This window comes from Caloenas nicobarica, chromosome 34 (genome assembly GCF_036013445.1).
Source record: "Caloenas nicobarica isolate bCalNic1 chromosome 34, bCalNic1.hap1, whole genome shotgun sequence".
NCBI classification, from domain to species: Eukaryota; Metazoa; Chordata; class Aves; order Columbiformes; family Columbidae; genus Caloenas; species Caloenas nicobarica.
In genome coordinates, this window is record NC_088278.1 from 1,313,482 (window position 1) to 1,334,780 (window position 21,299).

The 21,299-nt window shown below is 51.1% G+C and overlaps 1 protein-coding gene across 1 annotated transcript; it reads right to left on the bottom strand.

Annotated features, from left to right (window-relative positions):
* Positions 1 to 12,287: 12,287 nt before the first annotated feature.
* Positions 12,288 to 13,247, bottom strand: LOC136000732 (olfactory receptor 14C36-like). The gene has a single exon (XM_065654685.1). The coding sequence runs from the start codon at positions 13,245 to 13,247 to the stop codon at positions 12,288 to 12,290; it is 960 nt and encodes a 319-aa protein (XP_065510757.1).
* Positions 13,248 to 21,299: the final 8,052 nt, after the last annotated feature.

The following is a 21,299-nucleotide window of genomic DNA, read 5'->3' on the forward strand; positions in this document are numbered from 1 at the left end:
ATGATGGAGGAAATGCTGTTTGGTTTATGAAATGAGCCGTGTGTGTCCTGGGATAGAAGTGGGGTGCTGAGACCTGAGGAAAGGGTGAGACATGTTATGGTCTGAGGTGGATCCCTCTGCTCTCAGCAGTGCCTGGTGGCTTTTCAGGGTAACATGGCAGTGTGATCAGCCTCCATCTCAGCAAGGTGCCAGCCCAGGGCAGCTGGAGCAAGACAGAGGGACAGAGCAGCTGCCCTCACTCTGCACTGACCCACAGGCATCCTCTGGTCTCGCAGGACTCGCTCTGTTCTCCCTGAGTGCAGCAGAAATGCTGAGGGTTTCTGACACCCAAGAACACTTCCCAGGGTGGGAGGGGAGAAGGAGCTGTAGAAACTCCAAACCTCTCAAATTCAGTTTCTCAGTCCTGTGGGTACAGATGCTGACAGTCCCTTCTGCAGCAGGAGCGGTTCCATCTGACAAAGCTGAACCCCAGGACTGGCCCCTGCCCCACCCATCACACAGGGTCAGGCTGACTCCTCAAGAGCCCCTGGGCAGAGACCCTGCTCTTCATTGCACACTCATCAAGCACCAACCAGGGCTCCAGCCAGGATGTTCTCATGGAAAAAAGGGTCTCTTTGTGGGAGGGTCTGTGGGAAATGGCTTTGTTTATTCCCGGAGAAGTCTCATCTAAACCGTCACTGTCTTTTCCTCCTTGCACAGGTCCTCATGCCCACAGGCAGCAAATGTCCAACAGCAGCTCCATCACCCAGTTCCTCCTCCTGGCATTCACAGACACACGGGAGCTGCAGCTCTTGCACTTCTGGCTCTTCCTGGGCATCTACCTGGCTGCCCTCCTGGGCAACGGCCTCATCATCACCACCATAGCCTGTGACCAGCACCTCCACACCCCCATGTACTTCTTCCTGCTCAACCTCGCTCTCCTTGACCTGGGCTGTATCTCCATCACTGTGCCCAAATCCATGGCCAACTCTCTGTGGGATACCAGGGTCATTTCCTTTGCTGGATGTGCTGCCCAGGTCTTCTTTGTATGTTTCTTAATTGTTGCAGAGTTTTCTCTCCTCACTGTCATGTCCTACGACCGCTACGTTGCCATCTGCAAACCCCTGCACTACGGGACCCTCCTGGGCAGCAGAGCTTGTGTCCAGACGGCAGCAGCTGCCTGGGCCACTGGGTTTCTCAATGCTCTGCTGCACACGGCCAATACATTTTCACTGCCACTGTGCAAGGGCAATGCCCTGGAGCAGTTCTTCTGCGAAATCCCCCAGATCCTCAAGATCTCCTGCTCAAACTCGTACCTCAGGGAACTTGGGCTTCTTGTGGTTAGTCTCTTAGTAGTATTTGGGTGTTTTATTTTCATTCTTTTCTCCTATGTGCAGATCTTGAGGGCCGTGCTGAGGATCCCCTCTGAGCAGGGACGGCACAAAGCCTTTTCCACGTGCCTCCCTCACCTGGCCGTGGTCTCCCTGTTTGTCAGCACTGGCATGTTTGCCTACCTTAAGCTCCGCTCCTTCTCCTCCCCATTGCTCAATCTCGTGGTGTCTGTTCTGTACTCGGTGGTGCCTCCAGCAGTGAACCCCCTCATCTACAGCATGAGGAACCAGGAGCTCAAGGATGCCCTGTGGAAACTCCTATCTTAGTGTTTTCTGAAGCAATAAACTGCCCATCTGCTTCCACATAGCAGTTTTAATGTAACTAGTTACAGGTCCAGCCTCTCATTTGTATTTTCTGTTTTTATTGAAGTTGTTTTTTATTGTGATAACATTGTCATTCCCTTTCTAATTCACTGTCTGCTTTTCTTTTATAACCACTGGCTGTGTAAATGAGGAGCCGTGATCTGTGCGTATTTAAACAAAATAAAGGGTCCCGTAGTGATGTGTTTTTCACTATATCCTCCCTGCAAGGCCTGTTTGGAGCTGCAGGGACAGTTCCTGTGTCCATGGGAGGAGGGGAAAAGAGTCCAGCCTGGCAGCACTGCCAGGGAGCACCAGCGCTTGGCCTTCCAGAGCTGTTCTCGTTCCACTCCCACACTCTCCTTCTCATCCCTTGTGTTGGTGCAAGGCCTGAGTGCTCTGGCAGCCTGGTCACCGTCCTGCTGTGTGTGAGTCCTGTGAGCGCAGGCAGGGACAGGCAATGGGCACTGCTGTGACAGAGCTGGCCTCCGTAACACTACTTCTATAAAGGAAAGTGATGTTCATAGGGCAGTGTCTGAGGGCTTAGGTCTTCTTCAAGTTCGTCTTCAGGACATGCACAAGAAAGCAGCCTGCAGGTTGAAACAGCAGTGTAGAGATAAACAGTGTGTGTGTGCAGGGCTGGGCACACAGCAGTGTCCTCTCACAGCCAGGCCTCCTGCCAGAGACCTGCAGGACCAGCAGAGCAGGGGCTGGGCTGTGCCCCTGTGCACTGGACACCCCGCGGAAGCTGCCCCAGGGCATCGTCATGGACTGGCCCCTCACAACCTCCATTTCCAGCCCTGTCCTCTCACCCCAGCTCACAGAGGTTGTCTTCCCTCCATGGAGGGACACTGAATGAGTAGCTCAGCAGTCCAAGTTTGCATTGTACAGATGAGATGTGAGCATGCACATAATGTACACGAGTTGACATGAACCCAAGTGAGCACAAACGCCATCAGTTATTCCAGGGGGTTCCATGAAGGCCCATGGGACAGACAGTGTCTCGAGGTCACTTTATGTTGAGAGTAACATCCCATGGGAAACCACCAGAATGCAGCACTGGGATGTGCTTCCTTGAACTGAGATCCCTCCCTGTGTCCATTCCACGTGACATGGGACGTCTCAGATGAATACAGAGCAGGGGGACACACCTTAGGGCTGAATTACCTCCCATCCCTTCGGAGTGGCAACAGGAGGTTTTCATCGAACAGATGAGCTGTGAGCATGCACGTCATGTATGTGAGGTGAGAGGAACCTCAGGTGAGATGAGCCCAGGTGAAAACAAACAGCCATTCCTTGAGGTTCCATGAAGGCCTGTGGGGCAGACAGTGTCTAGAGCTCACCTCATGTTGGATGTTACATACCAGAGAAATCAGCCTAGATGCAGCACTGGGATATTTCCCCACTTAAATCGTTAGTAGGAAATATATTTGATAAGTTTAATAGAAGAGACATACATTCATCTGGTCAGGTCCTGGGCCATAGGCGTTTTATGGATGGGTATGGTGTGTTATGACATCAGCTGTGCCTCAGACACTCATAATCCAGTAAGCAGTATGTGACTGTGAAGGGGACAGTGAGGTCAGTTCTGTCCCTGGAGGTGACAGCCCAGCAGCAGGAACGTGGCTGGGAAAGAACCTCTGCATAAGTACCCACAGGCCCTACCCAGGAAGAGGCCTTGGAGACAGGTTGTCATGTCCATCCCACCTGAGAACATGATGGGACAGAAACAGGGACATGCTCATGTCTATCAGAGAAGCTGAAGGTCCAGCAGCAGTCATGGTGAGGTTACTTCTCTCTGGTCTAGTGGAAGACCACAAGAAGACTAACAGGTAGGGTTCCCTGCTTGATGGGCAGTTTCTGAGGTGGTATAGCTTTCCCAAGTAGTAGGAACAACCAGGAGAGGAAAAAAAAGCTACCAAGTGCAGATTGGGAAGTGGAGACTGGATATCAGGAGGAAGAAATGTCACTGGAAGGGCAGTGCTGTGGTGCAAGAGGTCACCCAGAGGGAGCTGGATCAGCCCATGGTTTGTGTTCCAAAGAACAGCCAGTGAGGGTGCAGACACATTAGTGAAGGGACAGAAATGCTGGGGTGAGAGCAGGTGGGGAAGCAGATGGGTGTCTGCAGCCTGCAGGGAAAGAGGGGCAGGGATAGGACGGTGTAGAACAGCCTGTGATGGAGATGGCAAAGGGCGCTGGTGAGGCTGGAAGGCACCAAGAGAACCCAGGTCTCTGTCCTCTTGGCCATGGCAGTTGTCTCTGCCACTGAGGCCTGGGAGAAGACATGTTGTCCTCACGGCACTGGGGCCTCGTTGCCTCCTTGCAGCCCCATGGGGAAGCTGGAAGTTGCTGTACCAGTGTTGTCCTTCCCTCGGCCTTGCACACCCACATCCCACGGTCCCAGGCAGAGCCCTGAGCCGTGTGTGAGGGACAGGATCCCCCTTCCCATTGCCTGGAGGTCATGGCTTCTCCTTTCTGCTTCAGAAAGCAAACCAAGGGATTTCTCAGCATCAGAGCTGAGGAAAACACTAAAAGGAGACCTCATGGTGGCTACAGCTTCCTCATAAGGCGAGAAGGAAGGGTAGGTACTGATCTCTTCTCTCTGGTGACCAGTGACAGAACCCGAGGGAACAGCAGGACGATGTGCCAGGGGAGGGTCAGTTGGACATGAGGAAAAGGTTCTTCACCCAGAGGGTGCTGGGCACTGGAACAGGCTGCCCAGGGGGGTGTCACGGCCCCAACCTGACAGTGATCAAGAAGAGACTGGACAAGGCCCTCAGACACACGGTGTGGACTGTGGGGTGTCCTGTGCAGGGACAGCAGTTGGACTCAATGATCCTTGTGGGTCCTTCCAACTCAGGACATTCTATGATTCTATGGAATACTAGGTCAAAAGCCCATGTTTTCATTGTACAGATGAGTTGCAAACATACACATCATGTGCATGTCCACTGTGTGCATGTGGTGAGATGAACCCAAGGGAGCGCAAATGCTTTCAGATATTCATTAGGGATCCATAAAGTTCAGTGGGAGAGAGATGGTGTTGAGGGATCTCTTCCAACCTGTATTATTCTAGGATTCCATGAATCTTTTCTTGGAGAGCTCTTTCACATCAGAATAGACACAGGAAGAGGAAGAAGAAGAAAAAAAAAGAGGCGGAAGCAGAAATATAAAATGCCCCAGTGTAAATACAGCAGCTCCTCTGAGGAACGTTTCTCCACTCAAACCCTTGATAGGAAATCTATTAGATATATTTGATGAAACCAGCTTAGTTTTACCTGCTCACACACTGGAGCACAAGGAGGGTGATGGCTGGGTACGATGCCATGTGCTCAGCTGTGTCTCAGGAACTCACAGTCCAGTAGGAAGCCAATGGCTGTGGAGGGGACTGTGAGTCACTTGTGCCCCTGCAGGGGACAGGCCAACAGCAGGAACAGGGCTGGGAAAGGACTGGGAGGTCACACATACTAGACGAGCAATCGGGCCCAATCAGCATGGCTTTATGAAAGGCAGGTCCTGCCTGACCAACCTGATCTCCTTCTGTGACAAGGTGACCGGTGACAAGGTGACTTAGCAGATGAGGGAAAGTCTGTTGTGGGGGAGTGAATCCGCCACACAGCCTGTGGATGTTGTGCACTTAGACTTCAGTAAAGCCTTTGACACCGTATCCCACAGCATCTCCTGGAGAAGCTGCAGCTCATGGCCTGGATGGTGTATCTGTGATGGATAAAGAACTGGCTGGAGGGCCGGGCCCAAAGAGTTGTGGTGAACGGAGCCAAATCCAGTTGTTGTCCGGTCACGAGTGGTGTCCCCAGGGCTCAGTATTGGGGCCAGTTCTGTTTAATCTCTTTACCAATGATCGGTATGAAGGGATCAAGTGCACCCTCAGTAAGTTTGCAGATGACACCAAACTGGGTGGGAGTGTTGATCTGCTGGAGGGTGGGAAGGCCACACAGAGGGACGTTGGCTGACTGAGGCCAATTATCTGAGATTCAACAAGGCCAAGTGCCGGGTCCTGCACTTGGTTTATAACAATCCCCTGCAACAATACAGGCTTGGGGAAGAGTGGCTGGAAAGCTGCCTGGTGGAAAAAGACTTGGGGGTGTTGATTGACAGCAGTTGAACACGAGCCAGCGTGTGCCCAGGTGGCCAAAAAGGCCAATGGCCTCCTGGCGTGCATCAAGAATAGTGTAGTGGGCAGAACTGGGGCAGTGATCATCCCCTTTACTCGGCGCTGGTGAGGCCACAACTCGAATCCTCAGTTCAGTTTTGGGCTCCTCACTATAAGAAAGACCTTGAGGTGCTGGAGTGAGTGCAGAGGACGGGACAAGGCTGTTGAGGGTCTGGAGCACAAGTCTTCTGAGCAGCAGCTGAGGGACCCTGGGGTGTTTAGCCTGGAGAAAAGGAGACTGAGGGGAGACCTTTTCACTCTCTACAACTACCTGAAAAGAGGTTGTAGCATGGAGGGTGGTGTTGTTCTCCTTAGTAGCAAGTGATAGGATGAGAGGAAATGGCCTCAGCTTGTGCCAGGGAAGGTTCAGAATTGATATTAGGAGACATTTCTTCATGGGAAAGGTTGTGAAGCAGTGGAACAGGCTGCCCAGGGAACTGGTTGAGTCACCATTCCTTGTGCCTTAGCCCAGCTTCTAGGAGGATCTGTTCCATGGTCTTCCCAGGCACAGGTCAGAGGCTGACAGGTCAGTAGTTTTCAGGGTCCTCCTTTCTACAGCAGAAACACTGCCACACAGCACAGCTTGGAATGGACATGAGGAGGAAGAAATGTCACTCAAAGGGTGGTGCTGCGATATGAGAAATCATCCAGAAGGAGCATGAGATCAGTCCACCTCCTTGTGTTTCAAGGAACAGAGCATGAGAGTGGAGACACATCAGCCAATGTATGGAAACACCAGGGTGAGAGCAAGGGGAGGAAGCGAGATGGGTGTCTACAGCCTGCAGGGAAACAGAACCAGCTGTGGGACAGTGGAGGACAACCCGTGGTGGAGATGGCAAAGGGCACTGGCAAGGCTGGATGTCACCAAGAGAACCCAAGTCTTTGTCCCCTTGGCTATGGCAATCATCTCTGCCACCAAGGCCTATGAGGAGCCATGTTGTCCTCAGGCACTGGGGCACCTCATGGCCTCCTTGCACACCCCAGTAAGGCTGGGAACTGTCACACCATTGTCCTTCACTCAGCATCACACAGCCCACATCCCCCTGCCCCAGGAAGAGCCCTGAGCAACGGGTGAGGGACAGGATCTGCCTTCCCAGGGGCTGGGGGTCAGGCCTTGGCCTCTCTGCTTCGTCCAACAAAACCAGGGTTTTCTCAGCACCTCAGCTGCCTGCACATGACCCTTTGTTTATCTGCCAGCATGGCCTGCAGTTCTCTGCTCTAACGAGCCCCTGGGGAGGCTTTGCTGGTACTTGCCCTCAGTGGAACTCATTAATACTTCAAGGGACTTTGTACTTTTTTCTTCTGACTTTGACTTCTGGAGAGGTTTGTGCAATCTCCTCTCAGCACCTGAGGTTCAAGGATTTAGCACCAAATGCACCATGGGGCTCATCACACTGAAGAAAGCTCTAAGAAACCATGTCTCCTTGTAATTTCCTTCTAGTCTTGTACAGTTAATTAGAGACATTTCCTACTGTAGTTATGGAGAGTGATTTCAAAAACATTCTAATAAAACTGACTTTTTTTTTTAATTTCATAAATGATATAGTTTATTTTTTTTCTGTGTGCAGAAGAGGTGATTGCAGCATTATCTGATATTGACCCAGGTCTCTCCTAAGGAGGTCTGGACTGGCTGGAGAAGCTGTCCCTTGAGCTCTGACACCGTGTGGACAACTTTGCTCCTCACCTCCCCAACCCCATCATTTCTCTTATTGGCCACCTGGGACTTGCATCCCTTTTCCTTACACCAGACTTCTCCACTGCAGCCTGCAGCTGGATGTTCCAGCTCCTTTGCACCAGCTCCCATCTGCTCTCCTTGGAGACCTGGCTGCACACAGGCAAAGAGGGACTTCTCCTTACTTTTGAACAAACAAAATAAACTGATAAGAATCATGGTTAAAAGAAAACACATTCCTCAGCTGTATGCCAAGGAAAAACCGCCACCAATGAGGTTCACTGTCTCCAAGGCATAACCATGCAAGAAATGATTTAGACAGAAAGGAAATTAGAAAATAAACACAATAAAAGAGTTGGCTAAAGACAGAATTAGACAGACTACTGAAAGACAAGGAAGCTTTTAAGTCCGTGAAGCTGAAAGCAGCAACTGGATTGTTGACAAGTGTCTGAGTGATCAAAGAGTAAGGGGAAGGGCAATCCAGAGACCGATCGCAAGTGCTTGTGTGCAGATCAGCTGCTGGAAATGGGACTTCAGACATGGTCAGTTTAGTTAGGGCAGAGGAAATACCTGAAGGATGAGGGAGATCAGATGCACAGCCTAACAGAGTGCTGACAAGGCAAATCTTGTGGAAGAAGAGAAGTTCTCTTCTTGCTCTTAATGCACATCCAAAATAGTGTCATTTTGATGTCATGGGAAAACACTGGTATTTAAAGTATCAAAACAAAGAAAGGAGAATTACAACACCAACAACGTTTGATGCTTAAAGTTGCAAGAAGACATTTCCTTCACTCTACATCTTTCATTTTGTTTCTTTTTCCCTCTATTTTTAGAAAATGCTCTCTAGACTTCTGTCCTACCAAAGCCTACAGCATTAAGAAAGATAATCCTTGTGTCTTGCACAGAGTCGAAGGCACCAAAAAATCCACTGCCCTGGACTGTCAATGCCACTTTTTACTCTTGGCACAGAGTGAGTCATGCTCGAAGCTGTTGGCCACTCTTGCCTGATGGAGGAAAGAAGAATATAAAGCTTAATTGAACTGTTCTCTTTGTAGATGGTCATGTTGACAGTGATCTCAACAGACCTGTGTTATCTGTCTTTCTATGTGAGTATAAGGAAAAAGAAATATTTATGTAGAGGTAAATGAAGAGTAAAATGCATAGGTGCGCCCAGTTACTCAGCAAAGTACATTTCCTACCAGCACTCTCAAAGGAAGAATCTTTCTTCTGAAAAATTGCTGTTTTGATACTGTCTTTGTCACTCCGTCCCCTGCTCCACTGGCCACTGGGACCAGGGTTCCCTCAGCTGCCTTCCTTGTGCTGACAATATCTTTGGAGAAGCCCTCCTGGGTGCGCTCCCCTTGCATGGCCATTTCAGCCACTGCTCAGCGTTGGCTTTGCTGGCTCCATCCCTGCACCCCTAGGCCAGGTGTCTGTCTGTCTGTCTCCTGGGCAGCCTGTTCCCCTTCAGCCTCCCTGCACGTCCTTCTGCTGTTTGATCTCCTAAGGCAGGGGGTTGCTGTGCACCCATCCTGACCTCTTGCCAGGCCCTGCTCGACTCCCTGACCATCAGATTGGCTTCTTCCTGGGCTTTGATGAAGCTGTCCCTGAAGATCCTAGACAGCAGTCCCTCTGTTCTCCAGGACAGCCCAAGGAGATCCTCAGCTAACTGAAATCAGCTCTCCTGCAGGACTGCACTGTTGTTCTGCAGTTGTCCTGCTTCTCCACCATCTCACGGTCACTGCAGCCATGGCCGCCCTCATCCTTAGATCCCCAGCCTGATCCACCTTGTCTGTCAGTAAGAGACCAGCCCTAGTCAGCTCGTCCAGTGTTTGTCTCAAAATGCTGTCTTCCACACCTGCAGGAACCTCCTGGGTTGCTTGTGCCCAGCCCTGCTGCCCTCCCAGCAAACCGAGAGATGGTCCAACTTGCCATGTAATCCAGGACCTGTGACCATGAAGCTCCCTCCAAGGCAAGGGCTGTGCACGCCAGGCTCCCCTCTGCACAGAGCTCATCTCCACCTCCTCATCCACCCGCCTGCCTTCCTGAGGAGCCCTGCCCACCCATGGCTGCCCTCCCACCACCGAGCTGTCCCACCAGGGCTCTGCAGTCTCCATGGGGAGCACGTTGCTGCCTGCCCAGCAGAAACGACAGTGCTGGGTAGGAAAGAGTAGAGGCAGGTAAAGGGGCAGTGTGTGGGAGGTTGGCTGGAAGGTGACCCCTGGTGCCAGAAGAGGATGATGCAAGGTGAGGCATCATGGGAGGGAGGTGGATTTTGAGATCACATCTTTGGAAACAACCCAACTGGGCATGTGGTGAGACAGGCCTGGTGATGTCACCTGGATGCTGGAAAACACCCCCAGCAGTGCTGAGAGCCTGGGAGACGGGAGATGCAGGAGAAGGGGAAGATGACACGGCTGGAGGTGGGTTGTGATGCCACTTCTATTGCAGTTACCTGGGGTAGACGTAGGCAAAGCCAACATGCCTGGATTATTACTTGTGAGGTCACCTCATGACAGCAATGTGATTGGCCAGAGGTAGGCAGGTATCATGAGGTCATCAAGGACACCAGACGGGAAGGCTGCAGAAAGATGAGTGAGCCCCTGGTGAGGCCCTGCCCTGGGCTGAAACCACCTGTACGTGCCACGGGAAACTGTGGGACATGCATGAGAAGCTGAGGGATGTGAGAAGGGACCAGCAGTATGGGCAGCTCCGTGTGTGCCAGCTGGGCCTCACAGGTGGCTGCAGATGTGACCAGGTTGGCCAGACTGCACAGAGGGGAGCACTGGGGACTGTCTGGGCAGTCAAGTCTTGCAAGGCCATCAGCGCCTGGAGGAGCCACCAGTGATGCCACCGAAGTCCCAGAGGACCAAGGCAATGGAATGCAAACTATCAAATTTGAGTGCAAGTGGAGAAAACCTGAGCCCACTGGGGAAAAAGTAACTGATGATGGTTATGAATTGTGAGGAGATCAGGGCAGAGAAATTTGGATCGTGGAAGAAGCAGCCTGTGGAAGAGTGGGGAGGAGGGGGATTCAAGGGACCAGCTGCCCGTGGGGAGGTGGCTGGTCAGTGCTGTTCTGGCCAAATCCCCTGCCTCATCACCATGGTCTGTCCTGCTTATCATACTGGTTTCAGCTGGGGTAGAGTTAATTATCTTCATAGCAACTTTTATGAGTCCATTTTACATTTGTGATGGAAATACTGTTTGTCCCACCCCAATGCTTCAGTCATTGCTGAGCAGTGCTTGCACAGTATCAAGGATTTTTCTGCTTCTCACACCAATCACACCAGCATGGGGGCTGTGGGTGCACAAGAAATTGGTAGGGGACATGGCTGGGACAGCTGAACCAAACTGACCAAAGGGGTGTTCCACAACATATAATACCATGGTCAACAATAAAATCTGGGAGAAGAAGGGAGGGGAGGACATTCGGTGTGATGGCGTTTGTCTGCCCAAGTAACCATTGCATGTGATGGAGCCCGGCTTTTCTGAAGATGGCTGAAAACCCTCCTGCCGATGATGCAGTGAATGAATTCCTTAGTTTTCTTTGATTACATGCATAGATTTTGCTTTACCTATAAAACTGTCTTAATCTCAACCCACGAGTTTTCTTTTGTGTTTCCAATCCTCCGCCTCATCCTGCTGTGGGGCAGTGAGTGACAGACTATGTGGTGCTGAGCTGTCTGTCAGCGTTAAACTACAAAACTAATTAAACTCTGCTCCTGGCTCTTTGCTGTGTGAGTGGGCTCACTACTGTGTGTGCGTTTGGGTGTGATGGCATGTACACACCTTCTTGGTCAATTCTAAGTGAGGCTAGCAAGGAGGAGGAGGACCCCAGGATCTGGAGAACCCCAGGGCTGGAATGTCCAAGTGGGTAATATCTCTGAGTCGGGGCTGACCCAAACCCCAGGTCCACACTGGAGGGACCACAGGGGTGTGTGAAACTGCAGGTAGGTTCTAACCAGGATGTACAGAACACTCGTGCAACCTTCACACCAGATCAGTCTGAGAGGGGGAACAGGACAGGGTCAGTTCTGTTGCTCATGGTTGTGTAAGTGCTGCTGTTGGTGTGGTGGCTGTGAGGGCGCTGTTGCCTGTTGGAGTTGGTCTGTGTCAGATTGTCTGTGTCCCTCTTTGTTTCCCTGCAGATACCTGCATTTAGTGCTTTCCCTTTGATGACTCCACCTTGGGCCATGTCTCACTCTGTGGGGTCCTGTCACTGCCCACCTCAGGCACAGCCGGTCCATGTGTATCTCACGGGCTCTCGGGCAGCTCCAGATTCCTCTCCTGGAGGACTGTCCTCTGCCTCATCATGCACTGGGACAGCCCAGTCTGACTGTATCTCATGACCACTCCCCATCTCCACTGTCAACAGACAGCAAGGGTTGTGTCTTAAATCACAACTCTGTTGTGAATCAGCTTCCAAGGTGACATCGAGCTTTTTCCTCAGGCCCTTTTGAGGGAAATTCCTGGGCCTGTTGTTGAAAACAACTTTGGAAGAACAACCAAATCTTGAAGAACTGCACTCTGGAGATGTCATTTTGTTACAGAGATGCTATGGGAGACTAAGCTCTGACACAGTGTTAGAAAAACATTTATACAGGTTTGAGGTGTTTTAAAACTATTTATAATGGGTTCATTATTCAGGATAGTGAGCTAAACATGAACAGTTATGTACAAACATAATAACCATAAATAACAATATGGGTAATGCTAACGAAGTAAAAGGGATAAAACAGGGTACAGGCCTGCATTGGGATACAATTAGACATCATTTGTGGACAGTGATGGAAAGATGGTCAGTATTGACAAACGCCCATGAAATCACTTTCCTAATGGACTCCTTGAGCTCCTGGTTCCTCATGCTGTAGATGAGGGGGTTCACTGCTGGAGGCACCAATGCGTATAGAACAGACACCACCAGGTCCAGGGATGGGGAAGAGATGGAGGGGGGCTTCAGGTGGGCAAACATGGCAGTGCTGAGGAACAGGGAGACCACGGCCAGGTGAGGGAGGCACGTGGCAAAGGCTTTGTGCCGTCCCTGCTCAGAGGGGATCCTCAGCACGGCCCTCAAGATCTGCACATAGGACAGCACAATGAACACAAAACACCCAAATCCTAAACAGACAGTAACCACAAGAAGCCCAGCTTCCCTAAAGTAGGACTGTGAGCAGGAGAGCTTGAGGATCTGGGGGATTTCACAGAAGAACTGGTCCAGGGCATTGCCCTTGCACAGTGGCAGTGAAAATGTATTGGCCGTGTGCAGCAGAGCACTGAGAAACCCAGTGGCCCAGGCAGCTGCTGCCATGTGGACACAAGCTCTGCTGCCCAGGAGGGTCCCATAGTGCAGGGGTTTGCAGATGGCAACGTAGCGGTCGTAGGACATGATGGTGAGAAGAAAATACTCTGCACCAAACAAGAAAAATACACAGAAGACCTGGGCAGCACAACCTGCAAAGGAAATGACCATGGTATCCCACAGAGAGTTGGCCATGGATTTGGGCACAGTGATGGAGATGCAGCCCAGGTCGAGGAGGGCGAGGTTGAGCAGGAAGAAGTACATGGGGGTGTGGAGGTGCTGGTCACAGGCTATAGTGGTGATGATGAGGCCGTTGCCCAGGAGGACAGCCAGGTAGATGCCCAGGAAGAGCCAGAAGTGCAAGAGCTGCAGCTCCCGTGTGTCTGTGAACGCCAGGAGGAGGAACTGGGTGATGGAGCTGCTGTTGGACATTTGCTGTATCTGGGCGTGGACACTGTCATACGCGAAAAGAAAATGAAAAGATAGGGGACACTTCTCTGAGCAATATCAAAGCCATTTCTCACACACCCTCCCCTGGTCCACACCCCTTGTCCTTTTCCAGACCTTCCTTCAGGTCCGTGGCTGAGCCCTGGGTGGTGCTGGCTGGAGGTGCTGTGAGGAGCAGGGCCTGTGCCCGCTGGCTGCCCAGGAGTCAGCCCTGCTCTGCAGCAGGGGTCATGGAACGGGGGGCAGGGGACGGACCTGGGGTTCAAAGTTTCTGCTGCACTCAGGGAGAACAGAGCGAGTCCTGCGAGACCAGAGGATGCCTGTGGGTCAGTGCAGAGTGAGGGCAGCTGCTCTGTCCCTCTGTCTTGCTCCAGCTGCCCTGGGCTGGCACCTTTCTGAGGTGGAGGCTGATCACACTGCCATGTTACCCTGAAAAGCCACCAGGCACTGCTGATAGCAGAGGTTTGCAGGCTCCAAAAAAGGACAGGTCCATCTAAGCCAGATGTGTCCAGCCAAGGTGATGCTGCTGCTGTCCATAGGCAGAGGGGTGGTGAAGGGATGTTATAAGGCTTCTGGCAGATGTACTGATGACTCTGAGTTGCAGTTCAGGAGTATCAGTGACTGCTTACAACTCGAGAGCTCCTTTTGCATTTATCCTTTCCTCTATCCCCCCACTCCCCAAGTCTTGGAATAGGAAACTGAAAGGACAGACTCGGGAAAGCGCCTGATCTTTGTAGTAATACCTGTATACATCTTCTCCTTGAAACCTCCTATTGGAAGAGCAGCCCTGACTCATGGAGAAGCCAGCAGCAGAAGGACGCTGCCCTGCTGGGGGTCGCTCCTTCCCCCCACAGCTTCCCCTCTCAGTGTTGTTGGGATCTCCCCGGGCAGGCTGAGCGCTGAGCCTGGCAGGCGGCAGAGTCCCTGCCCCGGCACAGCCCTGGGGTGCAGGGACCCTGCTCTGCAGGACAGCCCTGGGCTCCCTGCAGCTGGGAGATGGCAGCTGTCGTGCCCTGTCCATGCTAAGGAACAGATCCTTCTCCTCCACTCCAGCCATGGGATCTGCCAGCTCTGGGAGATAATTGCAGGATCCTCATCTGCACCACCCTGCACCCAGAGACTTACTGTGTTAAGGACTGTGAAGATTTCTCCCCCAGTGATCTCTCAGCCATCTCACCACCCCAGACTGCGTTTCCCTGTCTCTCCCTGGCTCCTCTGTCGTCGGTGCTGCAGGCAGAGCCCTCAGCCCTGCTGCGCTTTGCAGAGGAGCTGCTCCTGGGCAGAGCTGTCTCTCTGCAGCGCTGCCGCTTGCCATGAGCTCCCTCTGTCCCAGGAGCCCAGCCCAGCTCAGCAGCACAAGAGCAGCCCATGATGTCCCTTCCTCTGTCCCCTCTGGGCTCCCTCCAGCTGTCCCTGGGGCTCCGGGGGCACATCCTTTGAAACAACCTCAAGTAATCAGTGATGTTGATTCTCTCTCCTCTGCAGAGGCACTTCTTGCCAGCATTGTATTCTTCCTATTAGAAAATAAATTGGTAGGAGAATCAGCTTTTCTTGTCCCATTATTAGACAGAACACCAGAAAGGTTACAGCAAAGGATCTAATTTCTGCAAACTGGGGGAGAAATATGTTCACCGGAATGAATTTAGGCATTATATTCTGGGTTTATACTCCTAGATCTAGAGAGACATTCAGCAATCTTTTGGCCATGTCATGTCTCTGCTCTGAAGCAAAGCCTTTGCATGCACGTAGTCTTGGACACTTGGTACCAGGTTTCCACGGGGCAACTCAGAGGTTTCCTGGTGCCGCAGCTGGGGTGGTTCAGCCCAGATGTGAGGCAATGTCCTCAGCCAGGGACCTGACTGGCTGAGCTGGAGCTGTCAGTGTTGCAGACAGAGCTGTGACACGGACGGAATAAACTGCCAAGGCAGGGTGGCAGAAGTTAGTTCATCTGGTCTGCAAGGACAGCAGCCTCCAAGCACAGCAACAGTCCAGATCAAAACTCAGTCTAGATCTGTAAGTCAATTCTAAAGCCCTATAATGAGCTGTTACTACTGCAGGAAGAGTTAAAGGAGAAACAAAGACACCGTGTGGGTACTGATTAATTTAGTAAGGGAGAGAAGTGATATTCTCTGTGTCTCTGGTCCTCCATCTTCACCAGCAAGCTCTCCCAGGCCTCTGTCACTGGAGGCAGAACAACCAGCAGTGGATGGGGATCAAGTCAGGGGTCACTGGAACCAACACAATCCTTTCCAGTCTATGGGACAGGAGGGGCAGCATCCTAGGAGCTGAGACAGCAGGACCATGTCACAGTGAGGCCACTCTCCACCTTCTTGGAAAGCTCATGGAGACTGGGGGGACTCCCTGACCACTGGCAGCTCTCACACAGTGTGTGCACTTTTCAAAAATGGCCAATGGGTGAGCAGAGGAACTAAGGGCTGTGCCCCAGAACATGTTCACTGGGACCCCAGTTCTGGGTGTCTGAAGGTGACAGGGTTTACCCAGGGCAGGTTGTGCCTGTCCATCCTCTTTGCTTTCTGTGAGGAAAGGACAGGGTTGCTGGATGTGTGGAGAGCAGTGGTGGACTGTTACCTGGAAGTCAGCAAGGTATTCAGCATCATTCCCCACAATATTCTTGTGTCCAAGGTAGGCTATTATGATCTGTGTCAGTGTGTAAGTAGATGGGTAAAAACCAATCTGGATGGTCAGGCCTGGAAAGCTGCTATAGAAAGGGAGAAACTTTCCAATCCTGAGGACAGTCAAGCCCTGGAAGCTGTTTCCCAGGGGTGCGCATCCACTCTGTCCCAGAAAGTGACCAAGATGTGTTTGGATAAAGCCCTGAGTAATCTGGTCTGACCCTGCTTTGAGCAGGAGGTTGGTCAAGACACCTCCCAAGGTCCCATCCAGCCTGAATGATGCTGTCCTTTCATCCCCTTCACGTTTTCAATTTAGGGACAGTTCTCAGGTTCTCTCTGACCACAGAAATAATTCACATGAGGTGCAGGGCTGTTTTACAACTGCCCCCAAACAGCCCTGACCACATCTTGTGCATCCCTTTTCATTTGCCCCCACCCAGGTTCTTCTGTTTTGCTGTCCTCATGCCCACCTTGTTCATCCTTTCAGAGCAGGTTGCTCAACAGATGTCAGCATCCATGTACAGAGTCTGCACATCAGCCAGGCAGCAAAGCCATCGTTACAGAAATGGAGACGGGGCTCTTGACCAGCTCCTTGCACCCAGGAATCGGCACAACTTGTCTGCTGAGATTCTCGGGAACACCTGAACTTTAAGTGCAGAGCATGTGAGTCCTCGTTGGGTATCCTGGCTTGTCTCCTGACCCATGTGGTGCTTCAGGCTGTGAAGAGAATCAAAACCAACTCTTGGCTGGGGTAGTTTCATTTTACATGTGTCACGAAGGGCAGATGAAGGGAGCTCAGAACTCCAGTCTCTGCTGCACTGTTGGGACTTGAGAGACTGGAAATGCAGGTGACGGTGTGTGTCAGTGCACACCACATAAACATTCTGGCTTCCTTTCTGCCTTTGCACTGACCTGAGATCTGTTCCTTGTCATTCTTTGGTCAAAAAAGAAATAAAACTGCCCTATGTCACCTCCTCTCACAACAGAAAAAAAGGGGGAAAAAGCATGAAAGAGGAATGATTTCAGGGCAATTCTCTCCTAGGATGTACTTTTTAAATGATAAAACTAGTAGAAGTGAGAGAAAAAGCTCTTAAAAAGAACTCCATGCAAGAGGTCAGCTACTGAGACGTAGCAGCTCTTTTGAGAAGCAATAATGACTGTTGGGAATGAAATGAAAAAACTTTACTTCATCATCATCATCACCATCAAGAATAAGGAATTCCCTGTTATTCTTATTAGTGATTGTACCACTTTTCAAAAACATCCTTGAGATTGTCTCTATTTTTCGCTGGCTCCAAAACTGAGCCTGCTCAGACTTTGTAAGGACTGCTTCAAATCTCTGCAACCCAAATCTCTACAACTGTCTCTCATTGAAGGTCTTTTACCCCAGAAAGGGGAAAACTCCCAACGCAGGCACCAAACCAGTGCCCAACCTGCCTGGAGAGCCAGGTGAGTGGTGCCACACAACAGCCGACCTCGGGGGAAGCTGGGGGTGATGGGAATTGAAATGGTTTTATCTCAAATCATAAATTAGGTTGGAAAAGACCCTTAAGGTCCTGAAGTCCAGTAGTAAATACAACACTGCCAAGCCCACCCATTACACCATATCCCTAAGCACCATGTTTACACATATTTTCAATACCTTCAGGGATGGAAGCTCCAATCCTGAGCTGGCAGGACAACACTGTCTGCAGTTACACATAAGATACCTGTCATGACTGTGACTTCAGAGTTTCTCACACCCTTCAGTGAGCAGGGCGGGTGTTGGGAGATGGGCGCACACTTCAGTTTCCAGATGCCAGGACAGAGCCCAAGCCATCCTGCCCTTGTGCTCTGGCATCCCATTTCTTGAGATGCAAAGCTGCTGGGCCTTCTGTGGATAATCATGTTAAGAGGCATCAATAATCATTCAAGTATTTGTATAATTTCTCTAAGAGTGTCAGTATTAAAACCAGTAAATATCTGTAACACAGCAGTCTGCATCTGTGGTAGCCCCACTGGCAGTGCCAATCAAATAGGTATTTGCAGTATAAGGCACGACACCCCATCCGTAAGTACATATCTAAGTGGTTCAGATGAAGGGTGGTCTGGCAAAAATCACCCTGTTCCTCCCCAGGTGCACGGACACTGCTCATGTGCCTCTCCAGAGTGGCAGAAGCTGGATGCCCTTCTCAGGACAGACTCCTTCCAGGAGAGACACAGCAATGGGAGTAACTCCTCAGGTCTTCATGGCATTTCACTCAGCATCAGTTTTTATATATTTGTTTTTTTCCTGAGACTACTCTTTCTGCACAAATGCTCACAAAAAGACACCCATTTAGTAAACATGGTCATAAAGGTGCTGTTATGGACAAGAAACCTCACCATGAGCTCTGGAGGGAGGGAGGAAGATGATAATAAGCACCAGGAAGAACCAAGAAGCTCAAGGCCTCTTCCGAAGAGAGAGAGGCCCTGAGCAGCAGTGAGCGGCCATGTGTGGTGTGAGAGGGTCAGGGGATGTGAGGTAGAAAAGGGTGATGGCTGATGACTTCAGCAAATCCTTACAACCATGTCTGAGCCTGCAAGTGGGATGTGGCTGATGTCTGCGGGTGGAGGAGGAATAGGAGAAAGACTTTGGGGGATCCTGGAAAGAAGGCAGCCTTCTCTTGGACTAGTCATATATGGCAGTGACATTTGCATGCTGTGGGCATGGCTGTGCCTGGGAGATGGGAATGGCTGCTGCTGGGGGGGCTGTGCTCAGGCATGGCCCATGAGCTGACCTTGCTCTGCTCCTCTCTTGCACTCCCCATGCTTGGATGGTCCTCAGGAATCATCCATGAGCCCAGAGGAAGCACCAGCCTCCTGGAGGACAAGAGTGAAAGGTCTGAGAGACACATGGGAGTGCAGGAAGACACGGGTCTATGCATAGTAGTAAACGTGTTAAAGAAGAAGACCTAAAGACCATTGGCTGATCGTGCTAATGTGGAATAGATTGATTTTTCTTTTTTATTTTAGGGCAGCAGAAGAAGGAATGTGTGCTTTCAGTGCTGGGCCATGGATCCAAAGAGCGGATTCAAGCAAGTTTGGGACTGGGACAGCTCAGGTGATTGTTGACCATTGCAGGTCTATGAAAGAAGCTGCATGAGCTTGGGGGACCTCACAGGCATTGCCAAATCCTCAGAAAACCATAGCCTTGTGGTAAAAGTAACAGCACTTGGCACCAAACCCACACCCAAACCACAAATACCCTCCCAGTGACCACAGGCAGAGCCTTGAGAAACATTTGACTGAAAGGGTCTCCTTTGCCAGGCCCTGGGGGTCAGGGCTTGGCCATTCTGATGCTAAACAACCATGAAGGGCTGACAGGGCACCAGAGCCACCTCCACATCGCCTTTACCACCTCTGACCATCGTCTCCAGGCTTTTCCTTCAGCAGCCTCCAGGGACAGGGACTGCTTGTGTCAGCGATGGCCCCTCGTGGGGTCCCAAACACCCTCAGAAACTTGGGGTTTGTTTCTGCCTTTCACTTCATTAGGAGTTTGTTAATTCTTTCAGTAGCTGCAGTTCAGGACCATGGCAGCAGAGGGCTCATTAACAGCCAAAATGCGCTTACAAGCCAAGGCTCTCTGCAGCACTTGCCTAAAGGCGTCAAGTCTGGTGTGGATGATTAGACAGATTTCAGAACTGTAGCCAAACAGTGAGCATTTCCATAGTAAATAGTAATAAAGACAAATTTCTTATATTTCCATCCCCCTCCCAATGCCCTCATTTCCAGAACAGCTGGTATCAACAATCTCCAATATTGATCTAGAGAATCTCCTGATAAAGACTGAATGTGTCAGAAAAGTGGGTGCCTAAAGCACCACTTGAGTGAGGAGACAGGCCAGGACACCGCAAGAGGAGTCACACAACTCTGGACCCAGAGGTGGGAGTTCCTGGGAATCTCAGGTGCCACAGCACAGCGATACTTGTGTTCAGGGAGCTGGTCAAGTGACCCATCTCCTTTTCTATAATGGTGTCTGAGTTTGCTCAGGTAACTCCTGACTTGAGCCCCATCCACTCCTGGCTGTTCTCCAGACTCCTGCCTTCAGGAACAAAGTCCCAGGAGACCTTGCTGGTGGAGATGGAGGCAAAGAAGCCGTGAAGTACCTCAGTCCTGTCTGATTCTACTCTTACGAAGTTCAGCAGCAGGCCCACGTTCTCCCTGTCTATTCTTTTACTGTAAGGAAGCAATGTCAGCTCATCTTGCTGCCCTCAGCCTCCCCTGCAGGTATCAAGTCCAGGGCAGCTTTGGCATCATCCCCACATCCATGGACAAGGATTCTAAATTCCTCCTTTACAGCTTGACCTGCTTCCACCTCCCATGTGCTGCCTTTTTGCCCTGGAGCTCTGTCAGTTCAGACAAGCAGCCTCATGACATAAAGTCTTCTTTTCATGGGTACTTGGAGAGATCATTCTTGTGCTTGGAGCAGGCTGTCCTGTGAGGCTTCTCAGATTTCCTGAGCTCCTTCACCCTTCAGACCTACTTCCATGTCACCACCTTTATTGGCCACCATCTCCCAGCATGTGAAAGTCTTCTCCTCTGGAGCCCACCAGCCTGTGCTCTGCTGCTGGCCTTCCTCCCTCCCCTCTGGTGCCTGGAATCCCACTGTTGCCTTGTCACCACAGCCAAGGTGGACACTGATGTGCACATCCCTCACCAGCTCTTCTTTGTCTCCCAGTTTCAGATCCAGGTGAGCATTGCCCTTGTTGGCCCAGCAGGCAGTCACGTTAAGAAGTTGTCCCAAGATCCTCTGGACTGTTGGCACCTGCCGCTTTGCCTGGCCAGTGAATGTCAGGGCAATTACAGTTCCCCATAGGAACCTGCTCATTGACTGGAGACTTCCTCAGGTTACTAACAGAGGATCTTTTCCATTTCTTCTCCATGATCAAGAAGTTTGTAACATCCGACACTTTATCACCCTGTATTGGGTTTACATGGCAAAGTCTTGGAACTGGAGTGAGTGTTGGTGTGCTACACTTCTCACCTCTCTGAGAAGACAACAGGAGTTTGATGTCAGACAGAGCCGATATGAGCTGGCTCCAAGATGGACCCACTCCTTGACAAACCTGAGCCACTCAGGGATGCTGGCAGCACCTCTGTGATATTGTATTTGAGAAAGGGTAAAAACCGCTGCACAACAGCAGTTTGGAGAGAGCAGGGAGGAAATGTGAGAGAAAAAACACTGCAGACACCAAGGTCATATCCCATAGGACCCAAGCAGATCCCTCAGCTGGCCAAAGCCTGCTCTCCTGAAATCCTGCTCTTTGCCTTGTTATCATCTTCCAGGAGCCTCAACTCTACTTTCCCAGCCCTGACTGTTCCATCCCTGACCATCCCTTTCTGGTTTGTAAGTGTGAAGTCCCACAGGGCACCTCACCTCACT